General features: G+C 33.0%; 2 protein-coding genes across 2 annotated transcripts; both read right to left on the bottom strand.

Moving 5' to 3' along the window:
* Positions 1-10845: 10845 nt before the first annotated feature.
* On the bottom strand, positions 10846-11553 carry LOC145575407 (uncharacterized). Its single transcript, XM_081633282.1, has 2 exons — positions 11386-11553; positions 10846-11316 (listed from the first exon to the last, which is right to left on the bottom strand). Exons 1-2 carry the CDS (start codon positions 11551-11553, stop codon positions 10846-10848), a joined length of 639 nt encoding a protein of 212 aa, XP_081489408.1.
* A 102-nt stretch (positions 11554-11655) lies between these two features.
* On the bottom strand, positions 11656-12147 carry LOC145575406 (uncharacterized). The gene has a single exon (XM_081633281.1). The coding sequence runs from the start codon at positions 12145-12147 to the stop codon at positions 11656-11658; it is 492 nt and encodes a 163-aa protein (XP_081489407.1).
* Positions 12148-16113: the final 3966 nt, after the last annotated feature.

Below are 16113 nucleotides of genomic sequence, written 5' to 3'. Positions count from 1 at the left end.
TGTCTACATAAAACTGGGCACAAATTCTCTCATTGAAAACCTTGCTAGGTAAGACCTCATAGGATAAAAACCTTGCTCAAAACCTTTTTCTTTTTTTATTAGTCTCATTTAAAACCTTGTGAGGGAAAATCCAATGGAATTTTGATCAATGGGAAAAAATTAGAGTGCATATGAGTTTGTTACTTTTAAATTCTTTGAATTCACAATGATTGATGGCACTTCTATACTAGATCAAGTGCATGAATTTCTGATTATAATTTCCAAGTTCAAAGATTTGAAAATAGCAATTCCAGAAAAGTTAATTGTTGGAGGAATAATAGCCAAATTGCCACCATCTTGGAATGATTATAGAAAGAAATTATTGCATACTTCTGAGGAATTCACTTTAAACAGATTTAGAAACACTTACGTATTGAAGAGGAAACTTGAAATCTTGAAAAGGATTTGAATGTTGCTTCTAGTTCTAAAGTGAATTATGTTAGCCAGAAGAAACAAAAGAGCAACAAAAGAAAGGCTAATGACTCTAAAAATGATAATTCTGCCAAAAAGGGTGAGAAAGATTATTCTGATGTTTTGTGCTACAAGTGTGGCATGAAAGGCCATATCAAGCGGTTTTGCAGGAACCCAAAAAAAGGACATAACAATCAGATTCAGAAGAAAAATCAGAAGAATGGTGATAAAGTGAGCGCTAATGTTGTTGAAGAAAAGGAAAATGAAATTATTGCCATGATTTCTGATTTGCACATTGGTATGATCCAAGAGATGCACATGGTTGTTGTAACTTTAAGTGATGATTGGTGGTATGATTTAGGAGCAACTACTCATGTATGCAACAATCGCTCACTCTTCAAGGATTATAAGGAGGCTGAAGAAGGCCATGAAATTCTTCTAGGAGATCATCACACTAATAAGGTTCTTGGTACTGGAAGTGTGGAACTCCAATTCTCTTCTGGAAAGAAAATTGTATTAACTAATGTACTTTATGTTCCTCAAGTAAGGAAGAATTTAGTATATGGTGTTGTGTTATGTAAAAAGGGACTCAAAGCTGTGATTGAGTCTGACAAGGTTATATTATCTAAGGCTGGTTCCTTTGTAGGCAAAGGATATGTAACTGATGGCATGTTCAAACTAAGTATTAATAAAAATGAAAGTTCTGCTTACTATTGTTTGTCTTCTTTTGATTTCAGTTTTAATGTAGAATGCTCTTCTTTTAATCTTTGGCATAATCTCTTGGGACATGTTAATTATCAAACCATGAAACTAATGAGTAAATGGCATTATTACTTATAGCAATGAACATAAAGATAAATGTGTGGTTTGTGTGCAAGTGAAAATGAAAAGAAAACCTTTTCCAAAGATTGATAGAGGTTCTAAAATTTTAGAACTTGTGCATACTGATATTTGTGAGTTAAATGGTGTTTTAACTAGAGGTGGAAATAGGTACTTTATAACATTCATTGATGATTGTTCTAAATTTACCTATGTTTACTTAATGAAATCTAAAGATCAGGCATTTAATATTTTTAAAGTTTACAAAGCCTTAGTAGAAACACAAAAGGGCAAGAAAATAAAAAACTTGCGAAGTGATAGAGGTGGGGAATACTTTCCTACTGAATTCACATCATTTTGTGAGGATAATGGCATTGTACATCAAGTAAGTGCACCTTATAGACCCCAACAAAATGGGGTGGCAAAAAGAAAAAATGGAGTCTTAGGTGATATGGTCAATGCCATGATAGTAAACTCTAATCTACCTATGAATTTATGGGGTGAGGCCTTATTAACAGCTTGACATGTACATAATAGAGTTCCCTCGAAGAAGTTCAAAATATCTCCATATGAAATTTGAGAGGAAGAAAACCTAACATTAGTTATTTTAGAGTTTGGGGTTGTTTAGCCTTTTATAAGGTGCCAGACCCTAAGAAGACTAAGTTAGGAGTATGAGCTTTGAAAAGTGTTTTCGTGGGATATGCAGAAAATTCAAAGGCTTATAGACTTTTGGATTTAGACTCAAATGTTATTGTGGAATCACGAGATATAGAATTTTTTGAAAATAATTTTCGAAGTGATTCCAATATTATTTATAAGTCACCATTGCAAGAACCACGAATAGTATCAGTTTCTAATCCTTCTTCTAGCAATGTAAGAACAAGTCCTAGTACAACTAGTGAACCAAGAAGAAGTGTAAGAGCTAGAAAGGAAAAGAATTTTGGTCCAGATTTTATTAATTCTCAAGCAATTTGAAGGAAATAGAGAAAGTGTTACTCATAAAATTCCTATAATATTCAATGTCGAAACTGAAGATGATCCAAAGACATATCAAGAAGCTATGGCTTCTAGAAATTCTGCTTTTTGGAAAGAAGCAATAAATGACGAGATGGAGTCTTTAATGAATAAGACTTGGGTCTTGTCGGATTTGCCTCCTGGTTCCAAGGCAATTGGATGTAAATGGATTTTTAGAGTAAAACGTAATGTAGATGATGGATCAGTGCTGATTTTCAAAGCTAGACTTGTAGGAAAAGGATATAGCCAAAGAGAAGGAATAGATTATTTTGACACATATGCTCCAGTTGCAAGAATTACATCTATTAGAGTATTATTGGCTTTGGCTTCCATCTATGATCTTCATGTACATCAAATGGATGTAAAGATTGCTTTTCTAAATGGTGATTTAGATGAAGAAGTGTACATGAAGCAACCTGAGGGCTTTGTACTTCCTGGTCAAGAGCAGAAGGTGTGTAAGCTTCTTAAATCATTATATGGTTTAAAGCAAGCTCCTAAACAATGGCATGAAAAGTTTGACTATGCTATTCTATCGAATGGATTTGTTCATAATTCATCGGATAAATATATATATATATATATATATATATATATATATATATATATATATATATATATATATATATATATACTAAGTTTACAAAGGATTATGGTGTCATTTTATGTCTTTATGTTGATGATATGTTAATCATTGGGACAAACATGAAAGGCATAAATGAAACCAAGGCTTATTTGAGTTCATGTTTCAATATGAAGGACTTAAATGAGGTTGATACTATTTTGGGTATCAAAGTTAAAAGAAACAGTGGGGGTTTTTCTTTGAGTCAATCACATTATATTGAGAAGATACTTAAGAAATTTGAGCATTTGAGGTCAAAGAAGTTAACACTCCATATGATACATCGTGTAAACTTAGTAAGAATGATGAGCGAGCTGTTGCTCAACTAGAGTATGCTAGTGCAATAGGTAGTTTAATGTATGCTACTCATTGTACTAGGCCTGACATTGCATTTGCAGTTAGCAAACTTGCAAGGTTTACTAGTAATCCTAGTACAAAGCATTGGGAAGCAATTGGAAGAGTTTTTGGGTATTTAAAAAGAACTAAAAACTATGCTTTACATTATAGCAATTTCCCTGCTGTACTTGAGGGATACACGGATGCTAGTTGGATAACTAGTGATGGAGATAATAAATCCACAAGTGGTTGGATTTTTATGTTCGGTGGTGGTGCTATTTCTTGGGCCTCAAAGAAACAGACATGTATTACACATTCCACTATGGAAGCTAAATTTTTCGCTTTGAGTGTCGCAGGCAAAGAAGCAGAATGGCTAAGAAATATGTTGCTAGATATAAAGTTGTGGCCACAACCAATGCCAGCCATCTCTTTGCACTGTGATAGTGAGGCAACCTTGTGTAGAGCTTATAATAAAATTTACAATGGTAAATCTAGACATATAAGTTTAAGACATGCATATGTGAGACAGCTAATATCCGACGGGATTATAGCTGTAACTTATGTAAGGTCTTGTAACAACTTGGCAGATCCTTTTACCAAAGGTCTTCCAAGGGAAATGTTTTATGGAACAAGCCAAGAAATGGGATTGAGACCCGTTTGATTAGTCAGCAACAATGGAAACCCAACCTTTTCTTTATGAATACCCATAATTAAAAGGTTCAATGTGGTAATAACAAGTTGTTGATAACTGACTAAGTCACACTAGTGTTGAGATTATACTAGTGTATGTTTTTAGGGTGAGTGAAATACTCTTAATGAAATTTTTGTCAATAAAGAATTTCACCTATATAGGCATAAGAGGTGGTGCCGCTTCTAACATAAGTTTGGGTCAAACTTTTGTAAATGTCTATGAATCCAGGTAGAGCACATGGCCATAATAGTGCTACCTTATTATGAATGTATGTTAAACGTTTTGTGCGCGTGTTTTCCCGATTCTAGCATATGGAATTTTGGCTCAAAAGTTTTTAAACTACCATAAAATTTCGTTAGGATCTTGAAGAGCTTACACTAAGTGAGAGTTCAAATCGAAAGATACTTTCATGTATACACAATTCTGTTTGATTGAAGACTAAGCGGGGGATTGTTTTGATATAGTCTTCAATGGTGAAGTTTGTGAGTGGATAGTACCACTGCCAGGAAAGAAGAAGATAAATTTGTACAAATTATTATTATTATTATTATTATTATTATTATTTATTTGGATAATATCAATTGACAGTTATCTTTAAGGGAACTATTATTAATATATAAGTTCCAAAGAGGCATATGACGTTCAATTGATTAGAATTCTGTTTTCTTCTTCTTCCCTTAAAAAAAACTTCCAGTAAACACAATTACATTCAATGAGATTAGGATGGATCCTGGGGGTAAATTAGTTCCTTAATCCCAATTATAGTGGGGGCTAATATTATCCTAAGGACAGAGATAATCTCGTCCTTTTCTAGTTTCAATTGATTTTAGTCATTTGTATTTGATTAGTAGTATTATTTTTCTAACATATAGTACTCCCCCCTAATTTTAACTTAGCTTCCAATGATGACGAATCACAATCTTGTGTACTAATTGATCATTTTATTTTTTTTTTGAAGGAAGAGACTTTGTAAACAAATATGGAGATTTTATTTCACATGATTAAATTTGTTGGATACTTATCTTCTTTTCTTTCAGCAAATCTTTTGAGAAGACAAAATTTTCGGGATAGTTGTTTGTGTCTAGTCCTACATTATGTTGGATCCTTCGGTCACTTGGGAGATGCATGAAGCTTTGTCTTCATAAATTGATAGTTAAATTTTCTATCACTACTTTCACCCCCACATTCCTCTTGAATATTGTTGATCATTGATCTAAGCCATACACATGTTCAGCTTCATAAGGAGCGATCAACTCGGGATGATTTGATTATGCTGCGGTCAAAGTTTGTTTTAATTGATTTCCAAGATATTGCAGTGCCACTATAAGTGAACAATTATCCAATTTGTGACTTGGCATTTTGTGGGTCTGATAAGTATTCAACATCTGCATATCCGATGAGAATATCATCTTGTCTTCATTGATAAAACAAACTAAGATCATGTGTTCTTTATAGATACTAATATAATTGTTTTTATTCCTTTCCCATGTCTATTCATTGACGAGTTACTATACCTGGCTAACAAGTTCATAGAAAGCTATATCAATCATTTTGTAGAAAGAAAGGAAGTTGTTAACAAATTTTATCATGTGAAAATTTTGTCGATTGCTTACTAAGTCCCTTCGAAGAAATTTTTTGAACAATTTGTACAAAATTGGAAAGCATTACCTTTGTGATCGATGAGCTATGTCATAATCAGGGGGAGTATTAATACATTGCACTCTTTCTCCCTTCCATTAGGTCTTATCTCATTGAGTTATTCCTGACAAAGTGTTTAACGAGGCAATGCATTTAACCACTTCAGAAAATTTGTTATACTCTTATTATTTCACAACTAGCTAAGGAATTTATCCCATACGGTTTTACCTACTAAGGTTTTATGAAACAACTTATACCCCATTTTATATGGACATTCAAGGAAGGTGTTATGTGACATGATAAAACTATATAATGTGTCTCACAATGTTTGACGAATGGAAACAATCTTATTTAATGCATGATACAAAATATCTTGCCACTTATCTTAGGTAACTATGTGATAACTAGCACCAAATAGTGTAATTTATTGTATATATTAATCAAGTGAATATGTATCATTGTAAGGATGTTATCTTTGTAAGGATGTTATCTTTATACCTTGTTTTCTTTCATAAATCTAATATATATCATATCATTAATATATAAAGTCAGTCTCGTAACCAGGCCACGAGACAGCGACACTTGGCATTCCAGTTTTTCGCCTAGTGTCGTACCACGTAGGTGGCAAATAGGTATTATTGTGACACATATGATATTAAGTAAGCGATTTTTGGATAGATTTTTTAAGATAAAATTGTTGCGTAGAGTTTTATAATCGATAGAATTCTAATATTTCATATATATATATATATATATATATATATATATATATATATATATATATATATATATATATATATATATATATATATATATACACAAAATTAATCATAAATTTTAATAAATATCCTATAACTCTATTCTATTTTCATCATCAAATTCGTTTTAAAAAGTTTGGATAGATTTTTAAAGATATTAATGTTGTATAGAGTTTTATTATCGATATACTTCTAACATTTCATATATACAAAATTAATTATAACTTTTAATAAATAACTTATAACTCGGTATTATTTCCATTATAAGATTCGTTTTCAAAAGTTATTTAAAATAAGATCCATTTATAATATACTAGTTTTGCGCCCCGTGCGATGCCCGGGTTGTTTATTGAATTTTAAGATAAATTTTCAATCTAAATGTTATATATTAAAATGTATCATTGATACAAAATTAGTTAGGAATTAATGTGCTTTTGTGACAATTTAAACTATGTAGTAAGCATGTAATGACTAATAATAATATTGGTTAAAATGTTGGATTAAATACATTAAAAAAAATAAATAGCTTATTCAGCCTGAAATGTTAGAAATTTTTAAAAATTAGCAAAAAATAAATTAAATAAAAAAAAATTGTTCTAACCGAACCCATAACCTTGGGCTAAGGTTGAACATTTCTTGACCCGTAACCTAAAATGACTCTATCGGAAATGACTCGTGACTTGACCCGATTAACAGATCTACACAAAGTAAGTATATTATTTTAATCGATTAGAATATATTATAAATGGATGTTGTACATTTTGAACTACTTGCTTTGCTTTAAAAAATATTATGACATAAAAATAAATTTAAATAATGATAATTATTAATAGTTATAATCTAATACTTTTTTGAATAAAATTATAATTGAATTTGTATTTATGAAAATTCGTATTTTATTGAAAATAAAACTCTAAACTAACAATTTTATCCTAAAATTATATCCAAATTTGATTGAAAATAGAATTCTAAATTAATATATTTATCCTATGAAGTCTATATAAATTTATCCAACGTGGCACGACACTTGGCGAAAAGTTGGAATGCCAAGTGTCGCTGCCTCGTGACCTGGCTAAAAGTTTAGCTTTATATATTAGTTATATGATTTAAGGGAAATTCTACACGGTAACCCTCAGGTGTTCACTTTTCCACGTTGTGCCCCCTCCTTTTAAAAGTTTCACGCTGTAACCTCAAGAACCATTTATTATTGATTACGTTATAACCTTGCCGTTAACCCTCCGTTACATGGTGTCGTTAGTGGGGCCCACTTTACACCTATTTCATTTTTTCTCTCGATTTTCGTGCTAAAATAATGTTTCGTTAAAGGTTTTAGCAGGGGTCATTTTAGCTCTTAAGGAACCAAATTGAGCTCAGATTTTGCAAAAAAAAAAAAAAGCAAAAACCCCGTTTTGTGAATTCTAAATTTAACTACAGGAATCTGAATTCACAAAACGAGGTTTTTAATATTCAATAAAAATAATTTCAGTTCAATAAAATATAATTACAGATAAGTATGTTTAAATATCCTGCATTACAAAAGGGATTTAGGATCGTATTTAACATTCAATCCAAAAAGTGTATCCTAAACTTTTATCAACCATCTAGGCACGAGACTGTGACACTTGGCATTTTAGTTTTTCGCCAAGTGTCGTGCCACACAGGCGATAAATAGGGTGCTAACTAATTGAATTTTGGATAGATTTTTGAAGATAAAAATGTTGTATAGAGTTTTATCATCGATACACTACTAATATTTCATATATACAAATTTGACCATAACTTTTAATAAAATTCTAATAACTCGGTTATATTTCCATCATAAAATTCATTTTAAAAAGTTCTTTAAAATATGATCCATTTATATATATTTAAAATAATAGAGAATTAGTAAAAATAAGTTTTAATTGGTAAAAGTATTATCAATTTGTTTAGTAAAAATAATTTAAATATGATATCGCATGTCTAACATCCGGTATTATCAAAAGTGATCATATGATCGTATTTAACATTCAAGCCAAAAGGTTTATCCCAAAATTCAATAAACAACCTGGGCACAAGACAGCAACGCTTGACATTCCAATTTTTCACCAAGTGTCGTGCCATATAGGCGACAAATAGGTATTATTGTGACACATATGATCATAAAGTTAGCGATTTTGAATAGATTTTTTAAGATGATTAAAGTTGTATAGAGTTTTATTATCACTATTCTTCTAATATTTCATATGTACAAAACTAATCATAACTTTTAATAAATATTATATAACTCGGTTTTATTTCTATCATAAAATTTGTTTCAAAAAGTTCTTTAAAATGAGATCCTTTTATAATATATTTAATTTAGTTGAAAATAATTTTGGTTTGGTAAAAATAATTTCATTTCAATTTAAATAATTTAAGTTCAATAACAATCATTTCAAGTCAATAATAACGTACATATCTATTTACAAACAAAACTACAAAAAGTACTCTATTCTATTAAAACAAACATTTAAAAATATCAGATGCATAATAAAATATTGTATATCCGTTATAAAGTTATCTTAAAATGATCAAAGTTACCCTTAAGTTATCCTGATATAAATAAAAGTATTTATGTTGTATTGATAAAAGATCCCCGAAAAAGTCTAAAAGTTAACCTTAATTCAATAAAAGTTACCTAATGTTACTGTACATCAGATGTGTACAAAAGTTTTTGTTCTATAAATAAGCGATAGGATATCATATGTTTAATTTATCCTTCATTATAAAAAGTCGAAAAGTTTATCCAAAATTTTTATCAACAATCCGGGCATCGCCCGTGCACAAAACTAGTGTGTGTGTGTGTGTGTGTGTGTGTGTGTGTAAGATTAACTTTTTTAAAACTCTGCGTATGATTATAATAAAAAAGTGCCACATAGGATTAATATTTTGAAAACGCTACAATAGGATTATGCATAAAAAATTATCAGAGCGACACATAATAATATTATTTTTATAAAACTGTCATGAATAAAGTTAAATGATTAATTTGGGTGATTAATGGAACCAACATTATGATAATTTTGTACAAAAATTACATAAAGCAGAGTTTTTTCAAGATATTTTAAAAGGAAAATATTATATTTTAGCCTATGAAAAAAAGAATTGCAATTTATTTTAGATCAAAAATTATACATTAAATATTAAAACCAACGCGTTTTTTGTGTAACTAGTCATATCGTGTGATCGACTGAGATATACTCAAACGCTGACCGAGTAACCCCTGACCGTCCGAGTAACCAATGATCGATTGAGTAACCCTTGATCAACCAAGTAACTCCTGACCAAGTAACCCCGACCACATGATGTGACCAGCCACATATAAAACTGTGAAATAAAATATTATCTTTTTATATTACAAATTTTATTTAAATATGAGAAACAAAGTTAATAATTTATTTTATAATGAAAAATTCAAGTAGTAAGCAAGTGAATATCATAAATATATAGTAAAATATTTTATTTGAAAAATTACAAACAAAGCAAGCATAGCACGGGCTTCATCTAGTTATAAAATTTCTCCATTTCTCTCGTAATATTTATTTTGTGTAGAACTACCCTAAAGATAGGGTCATTAGTTAACAACTACCCATTTTTTTTTATTTGTTTAAAACTACCGCAAGTTTGGAAATGTTTGGAAACACTACCCAATAACATTTTCCATCCAATTAAAATGTTACTTTTGGCCCAATTTTTTACTTTTGTCAATTACAATGGCCAATTAATGCTAAAATAAAATGGGTAGTGCTACCCAAACGTTTTCAAACTTGTGGGTAGTTCTAAACAAATAAAAAAAAATGGGTAGTTATTCACAAATGACCCTATCTTAGGAAAGTTCTACACAAAATTTCCTAGTATTTTATAGCTATATAAATCCAAAGATAAATTATCATTGTAAGGCGTTTTTTTGTACTCTTTGCTTTTATATACTCTGTAATAAAATAAAATTACTCTCTCTCATACCCCCTTTTTATACGAGTAATTATTTTTTTTCCCTAACAATAAGCTTTCAGACAATAACTATCACTTATTCCCTCTAAGAGCATCATTAGTGTTGGGGATACTTATATCCTTTCCCGGTTTCTCTCTCCTTTCCTACACTTGACACATCACTTTCTCTTTCCTCCACATCACTTCCCACTATTTCCATCCTTTTACTCATCCTTTCCCTTAAAAATTTCCAACATCAATGAGTATCCTTTCCCACTTTCTCTCTCCTACTTACATATACCCCACCATTTATTCCTTTTTCAAATTACATATATTTATTAATATACCTAGTTATTATTATTGTTGAAAATGTTGTTAATAATAATTAATAATAGATCGTTCTATTAACCGACACATTAATTAAACGAGACGAATTCAAAAACATAAAATTCATTGATTAAAAACATGAAATACATTGATTAAACGACACGAATAAAAAAAAACATGAATTACGTTGATAAAAATAGCAAAGAAAATAACAAACATAAGTTTAAAAATAACTGAAATGTTTAATTTTCATCGGACCTCATAGACTGTGCCCATAAATGCTCGATCAAGTCGTTCTTCAAAGCCATATGGACGTCTCTATCACGAATTTCCCCTCTCGAAGCTATCAATCTACCGAAATTATCTGGATCATACTGTCCGGGAGTTACGGTGAATGTTGTTGCATTCCTAGTTGAGGACGACCCCGGCATATTCTCAGGCTGTTCATCGGCAAACTCGAGTGGATCCTTATAATTTAAATATGTATCACGCTCGTCTTCAACAATCATGTTGTGGATAATAATGCAAGTCATCATAATTTTCCACAACAGATCTACACTCCATGCCAAAGCAGGCTTCCTGATTATTGCGAAACGAGCTTGTAACACACCAAAAGCACGCTCAACATCCTTTCTCGCACTCTCTTGACGTTCAGTAAATAACGTATCCTTAGTTGTTTGAGGGGCAGTAACCGCATCTATAAATGTCGACCACTATGGATAAATCCCATCGATGAGATAGTATCCTTTTGTGTAAGTGTTTCCATTAATTGTGAACAGAACTTGTGGAGCACGATTATTTATTATATCATCAAACACAGGAGAACGTTGTAGTACATTAATATCGTTGCACGACCCAGGAGTCCCAAAGAAGGCGTGCCAAATCCATAAATCCCTAGATGCAACCGCTTCCAAGATAACAGTGGTCGTTTTAGATCGGCCTTGATACATTCCTTTCCATCCAGCTGGACAATTTTTCCATACCCAATGCATGCAATCAATGCTTCCTAGCATGCCGGGGAAGTTTCTATCCTCCCCTTCTCTTAGAAGACGCTAGATATCTTCCATTGTTGGCTTGCGGAGGTACTCAGTTGCAAACTGAGCAATAACTCCATCGACAAATTGTGAAAGACATTCTCTAGCAGTACTTTCACCAAGCTTTAGATATTCATCTACTTGATCAGCTGAACAACCATAAGCTAACATACGTATAGCCGCGGTGCATTTTTGAAGGGGTGAAGCACCAAGACGCATGGTAGCATCGGGACGTTGTTGGAAATAGCGATTACTTGCACTTAATGTGTCCACAATGCGAAGGAACAGGGGTCTCCTCATACGAAACCTCCTTCGAAATACGGTATCATTGTATACCGGTTGATTACTAAAGTAATCTGCAACTAGATTGTCGTGAGCCGCTTCACGATTTCTAGGCACAGTTACCCTTCGTTTTCTCGGATGTTTTTGCTTTTCAGGTTGTAATGAATTAAGCACTGAATTTTGCATCGCAACTAAACGTTGACTCTCATTTATAAAATTCATGACCATGCATGTGATCATAAATTTTATCAGTTATACTTGAGGAGGAAGAGCTTGAAGAACTTGAAGAGATTGAATCTAAGCTCATATTGTGTTTGGTGTTTTATTTTTGGTGTTTTATTTTTGGTGTGTTTGTTTGTGACACTAGAAGATAGAAATCATGTACTTTAAATAGACAAAAATAGGATATTGTTGGTCATAAGATAAGATTTTGTTAAAACATAATTGGTGCACATAAGATATGGATAAGATAAGATTTTGTTAAAAAAAAAATAACTTGCGTACCTTACAATACTTAATTAAAATACAAACATTGCAAATACTAAAATGAAATTAAAGCGAAAACCTACTACTAAATTCGTCTCTCAGTGTTTGTTATACATTGCTAATTCCTTGTCATCAAGAACGGGCTTCTGCATTAACATTTCTAACATTCTGAACTTCATGGCCTCCTCCTTCTGCCTTTTCTTTTCTTCTACCCGGGCCTTTTGTTCTTCATCTCGTTCTCTCATCTGATCAAGTAGTCGCTCTCCCAATTGACCCAATTTCTCTCCCATGTCATTAAAATTTGTATTTAAAGAGTCAAGATTTACACTTGACGAAGTACTTGATGCTTTACCTTTCATCTTTGTCTGTTTTATGCCAAGAGGTCTTTTAGCCCTTCCGCCAACCTCACATTGTGAATCGGGTTGGGATCTTTTACCGCTCCCCCCACTATCTGTAGATGCTTGACCACCCGGTAACATATCAGACTGAACTTTGGACAAGGAGGGATCCCATTTGGGGTATTTCCTCAGAATTGCAAAACAATGCAAATAACAAAACATCTTATTGTTAGTTGCTTTGTAATCTATGTGAGCGAATCTCTCCAAATTTTGCTCAGATTCACCACTACCCTTAGTTCGAAAATGATAACTGTAGGCGTCAACCCATTTACTTACATGTAAATTTATGTGATCCCATCGATTTTGCAAAGATTTAACGTTTCTTACCTTAATCTCATTGAGATTTTCAGCTCTAGCCTTTTCGTACTGGTTGTGAATTTCTGCCCATAACCCGCTTCTCTTAGTCTTGGTTCCCCTCTCCACATCGCCTCCTGCATTTATATAGGCTGATACAAGAGCTTTGTCTTCGGCGATACTCCATGCTTGGTTTTTCCTTTGTGCAGATGTATTGAGTTGCACTTCTGGAACAATTTCGACTTCATCATTGTCAATCTCTTCAAGATGTTGTGCTCCCGCTAATTCTTCAACATGTTCACCACTTAACTCTATTGGAGTAGCATTGCTACTACAAACTCCACCTGAAGATTGATTCATATTTTGAGTTACATGTTCTGATATAGGGAAAAAAGCGGTATTATCAAAAGCTTGTTGATAGGATTGGGAATTATGAGGAAAATTTGGTTGTATTGGTGGAATATTATTGAAATTTGTTGGTCTTGGTTGATTACTACACCATTGAAAAAATGCAGCTTGAATTTGAGGATTACTCAACAGATGGTCAACAGGAGGATTAGATTGGTTAAATTGAAAGTTTGAATTGTTAGGAAAATTCGGGTTACCACCGTAATTAGAATTATTACGATCCATATTGAAGACTCTAAGAAATTGGAAGTGAAATGGAGAAAAATAAACTTGAAAAAAAGAAGATTAGAGTAATTTTGTGTTTAAGAGTATTGTACAAGTGAAACTGAAACTTTGTGAAAATATAGCAAATTTATACTCATTTTATAGACAAAAAAATTTTATGACTGTTGGTGTTTTCGGATTTTTAAAATAAGTTACCGTTTACAAATTATAGCCGTTATACTATTTTGGAGCAAAAAAAAATAAAGAAACAAGATGTTGACAAGTGTCAACAAGTTGAGCGTCGGATGATTTCCAATATAGCCGTTGTATGCTTTTGTTTGTGATTGTTGAATTAACATGACACTTGGGCCGAGGCGAGATTTCCTTTCCAGAGAAAGGATACTACAATATCCTTTCCCTAACAGTTATCTTTCCCAAGTAATAGCATCCATCAGGATTGGGAAAGGACACCAAAAAGCCACGGAAAGGATTGTAAAAGGCCTTGATGCTGGTGCTTTAATGTCCCTTTTTATAACCTCTCCATCTTGATATTCCTTTTTTTTTTTTTTTTTTTTTCCAATGTGGGCCATATTTGCTCAAGGTCGATGAAATTGTCAAATCGGGGTTGGTTGATGCCGCTGCTATGGTGGCCGGAAATCGCTGCTGGCTAGTTGATTCCGGTGATGATTGATGGGCGTGGCTATAGGGGAGTTGCGTGGGCTACTTGTAGTTTGTACTGGTGAGCATTTCGGAGTGTGGATAGGTGGTGTTGGCGTGGAATTTGCGGGGTTTTGGTGGCTGGTGGTTTTTGCGGTGGTTAATTGAAGATGAGAGGAGTAGGCAGGGGAGTGAGGCAAGGGAATTGGAGCTGCGGATGGTGGCGAGCAGGTGGCTATTCTGTTCGGTTGGTGGCGTGGAAGAAGAGCAGAGGAGTTCTTGTGTTGCTGCGGCGGAGTAGGGGGGTCGTGGCCGGAGCTCAGTTAAATTATTTAGTTAAGATTTTCTTTCTCCCTCCTCAAATCACATCATAGTATCATACCAGATTCTCAGGCTCAGCTAATCTGTCAAAGCAATTTGTTGATTGCTATCTTACCGATTTACCATGACTGCTTTATCTGTGAATGTGACTTTTTGGAACTAATTGTCTAATTTTCAATTCTGTGAAGGTGCAGAAATTATGTATGCATTTGACTTTTGATTTAGGTGGATTATTTTGGAATTGTGGCAGATGCATGAAGAGTGTTGCAGTCACTGCTCCTGATAACTTTTGCCATGACTATTGCCAGCCCCCACCCTGCCGCCACCGCCTCGGACTGATGGATACCACCGACGACCAACTCTGACTGCCGGCAACCACCATCCCAGCACCCTAATACGCCGGCGACGCCCCAGACCAAATCGAAACCCCATCTCTAACACGAAATCAGCCTCACCATCGCCGCGACCCAGCCCCACCATTGCTGGCGACGACTCGTCCCTCTCCCTTTCTCCTTTTCGCGAAATTGCCGGCGACGACTCGTCTCTATCCCTTTCCCCTTATCGCGAAATAGTCGGCGACGCCCACATAACCCAAACGCTAACGCCGGCCAAACCCTACCTCTAACCCAAAACCCACCAAAATCAGCCAGGGGAAGGGAGGGAGTGTGTAGGCCGGTGATTGGGGAATAATATGGGCGGCAAAGGGGAGGGGAAGGAGTTGCTGACTGGTGATGTACTGGTGTTTGTGGCTTTGTGCTGGTGGTTTTAATTTTATTAATTTTGGGAACTTTAATCAGTTTAGTTATTGTTAAGAGAGTGGTTATTGTTATTATTAGTATTATTATTATTGTTGTTGTCGTCGTCGTGGTGGACTCATGGTTATGGTCATGGTTATTTTTTAAATTTCAACTAGATTAATCTCGTGTAATGCACGATTCAAACAAATAAAATATTTTAAATTTATTCATTTTCTTACATCAAAATTAAAAAAAAATCCCAAAATTAATAATACATACATCAAATATTTTTTTAAAACATATAGAGCTTATAGGAAAATTGAATGATCAATTAAATTATTTAGATTGATTTTAATATACTGATACTAATAATAATAAAAAATATATAGCTAATCAAACTTTTAATTAAATAAAATAAAATTTATAAAATAATGTGATCATGTATAATTTTGGAGGGAAAAAAAATTAATAACAACTTGACATGTGTCTAAAATGATGTCAGTGGTTGTTATTTTAGTATTAACTAGCTATTGGACCCGTTCTACGCACGGGTTATGCTTAAATTATAAATTTATTTGAAACTTTACAAATTATCTTGTCACCAAAAAATAAAAAAAAACCCCTTTACAAATTATTTGAATGAATTTATTTTATCGTCTTTTGACATATTATAATATTTTATGAATTAG

This window comes from Chenopodium album, chromosome 13, assembly GCF_948465745.1.
Source record: "Chenopodium album chromosome 13, dcCheAlbu1.1, whole genome shotgun sequence".
Lineage (NCBI taxonomy): Eukaryota > Viridiplantae > Streptophyta > Magnoliopsida > Caryophyllales > Amaranthaceae > Chenopodium > Chenopodium album.
The sequence above is the reverse complement of the archived record's forward strand: the minus strand, read 5'-3'. Positions and strand labels throughout refer to the sequence as shown.

Excerpts from the sequence above, each read along its gene's own strand:
- LOC145575407 (XM_081633282.1), bottom strand. The coding sequence starts at position 11,553 with ATGTATCAAGGCCGATCTAAAACGACCACTGTTATCTTGGAAGCGGTT. Across the intron at positions 11,317-11,385 it reads TAAATAATCGTGCTCCACAA|TGGTCGACATTTATAGATGC; the intron begins GTTCTGTTCACA and ends ATTTATCCATAG.
- LOC145575406 (XM_081633281.1), bottom strand. The coding sequence starts at position 12,147 with ATGGTCATGAATTTTATAAATGAGAGTCAACGTTTAGTTGCGATGCAA.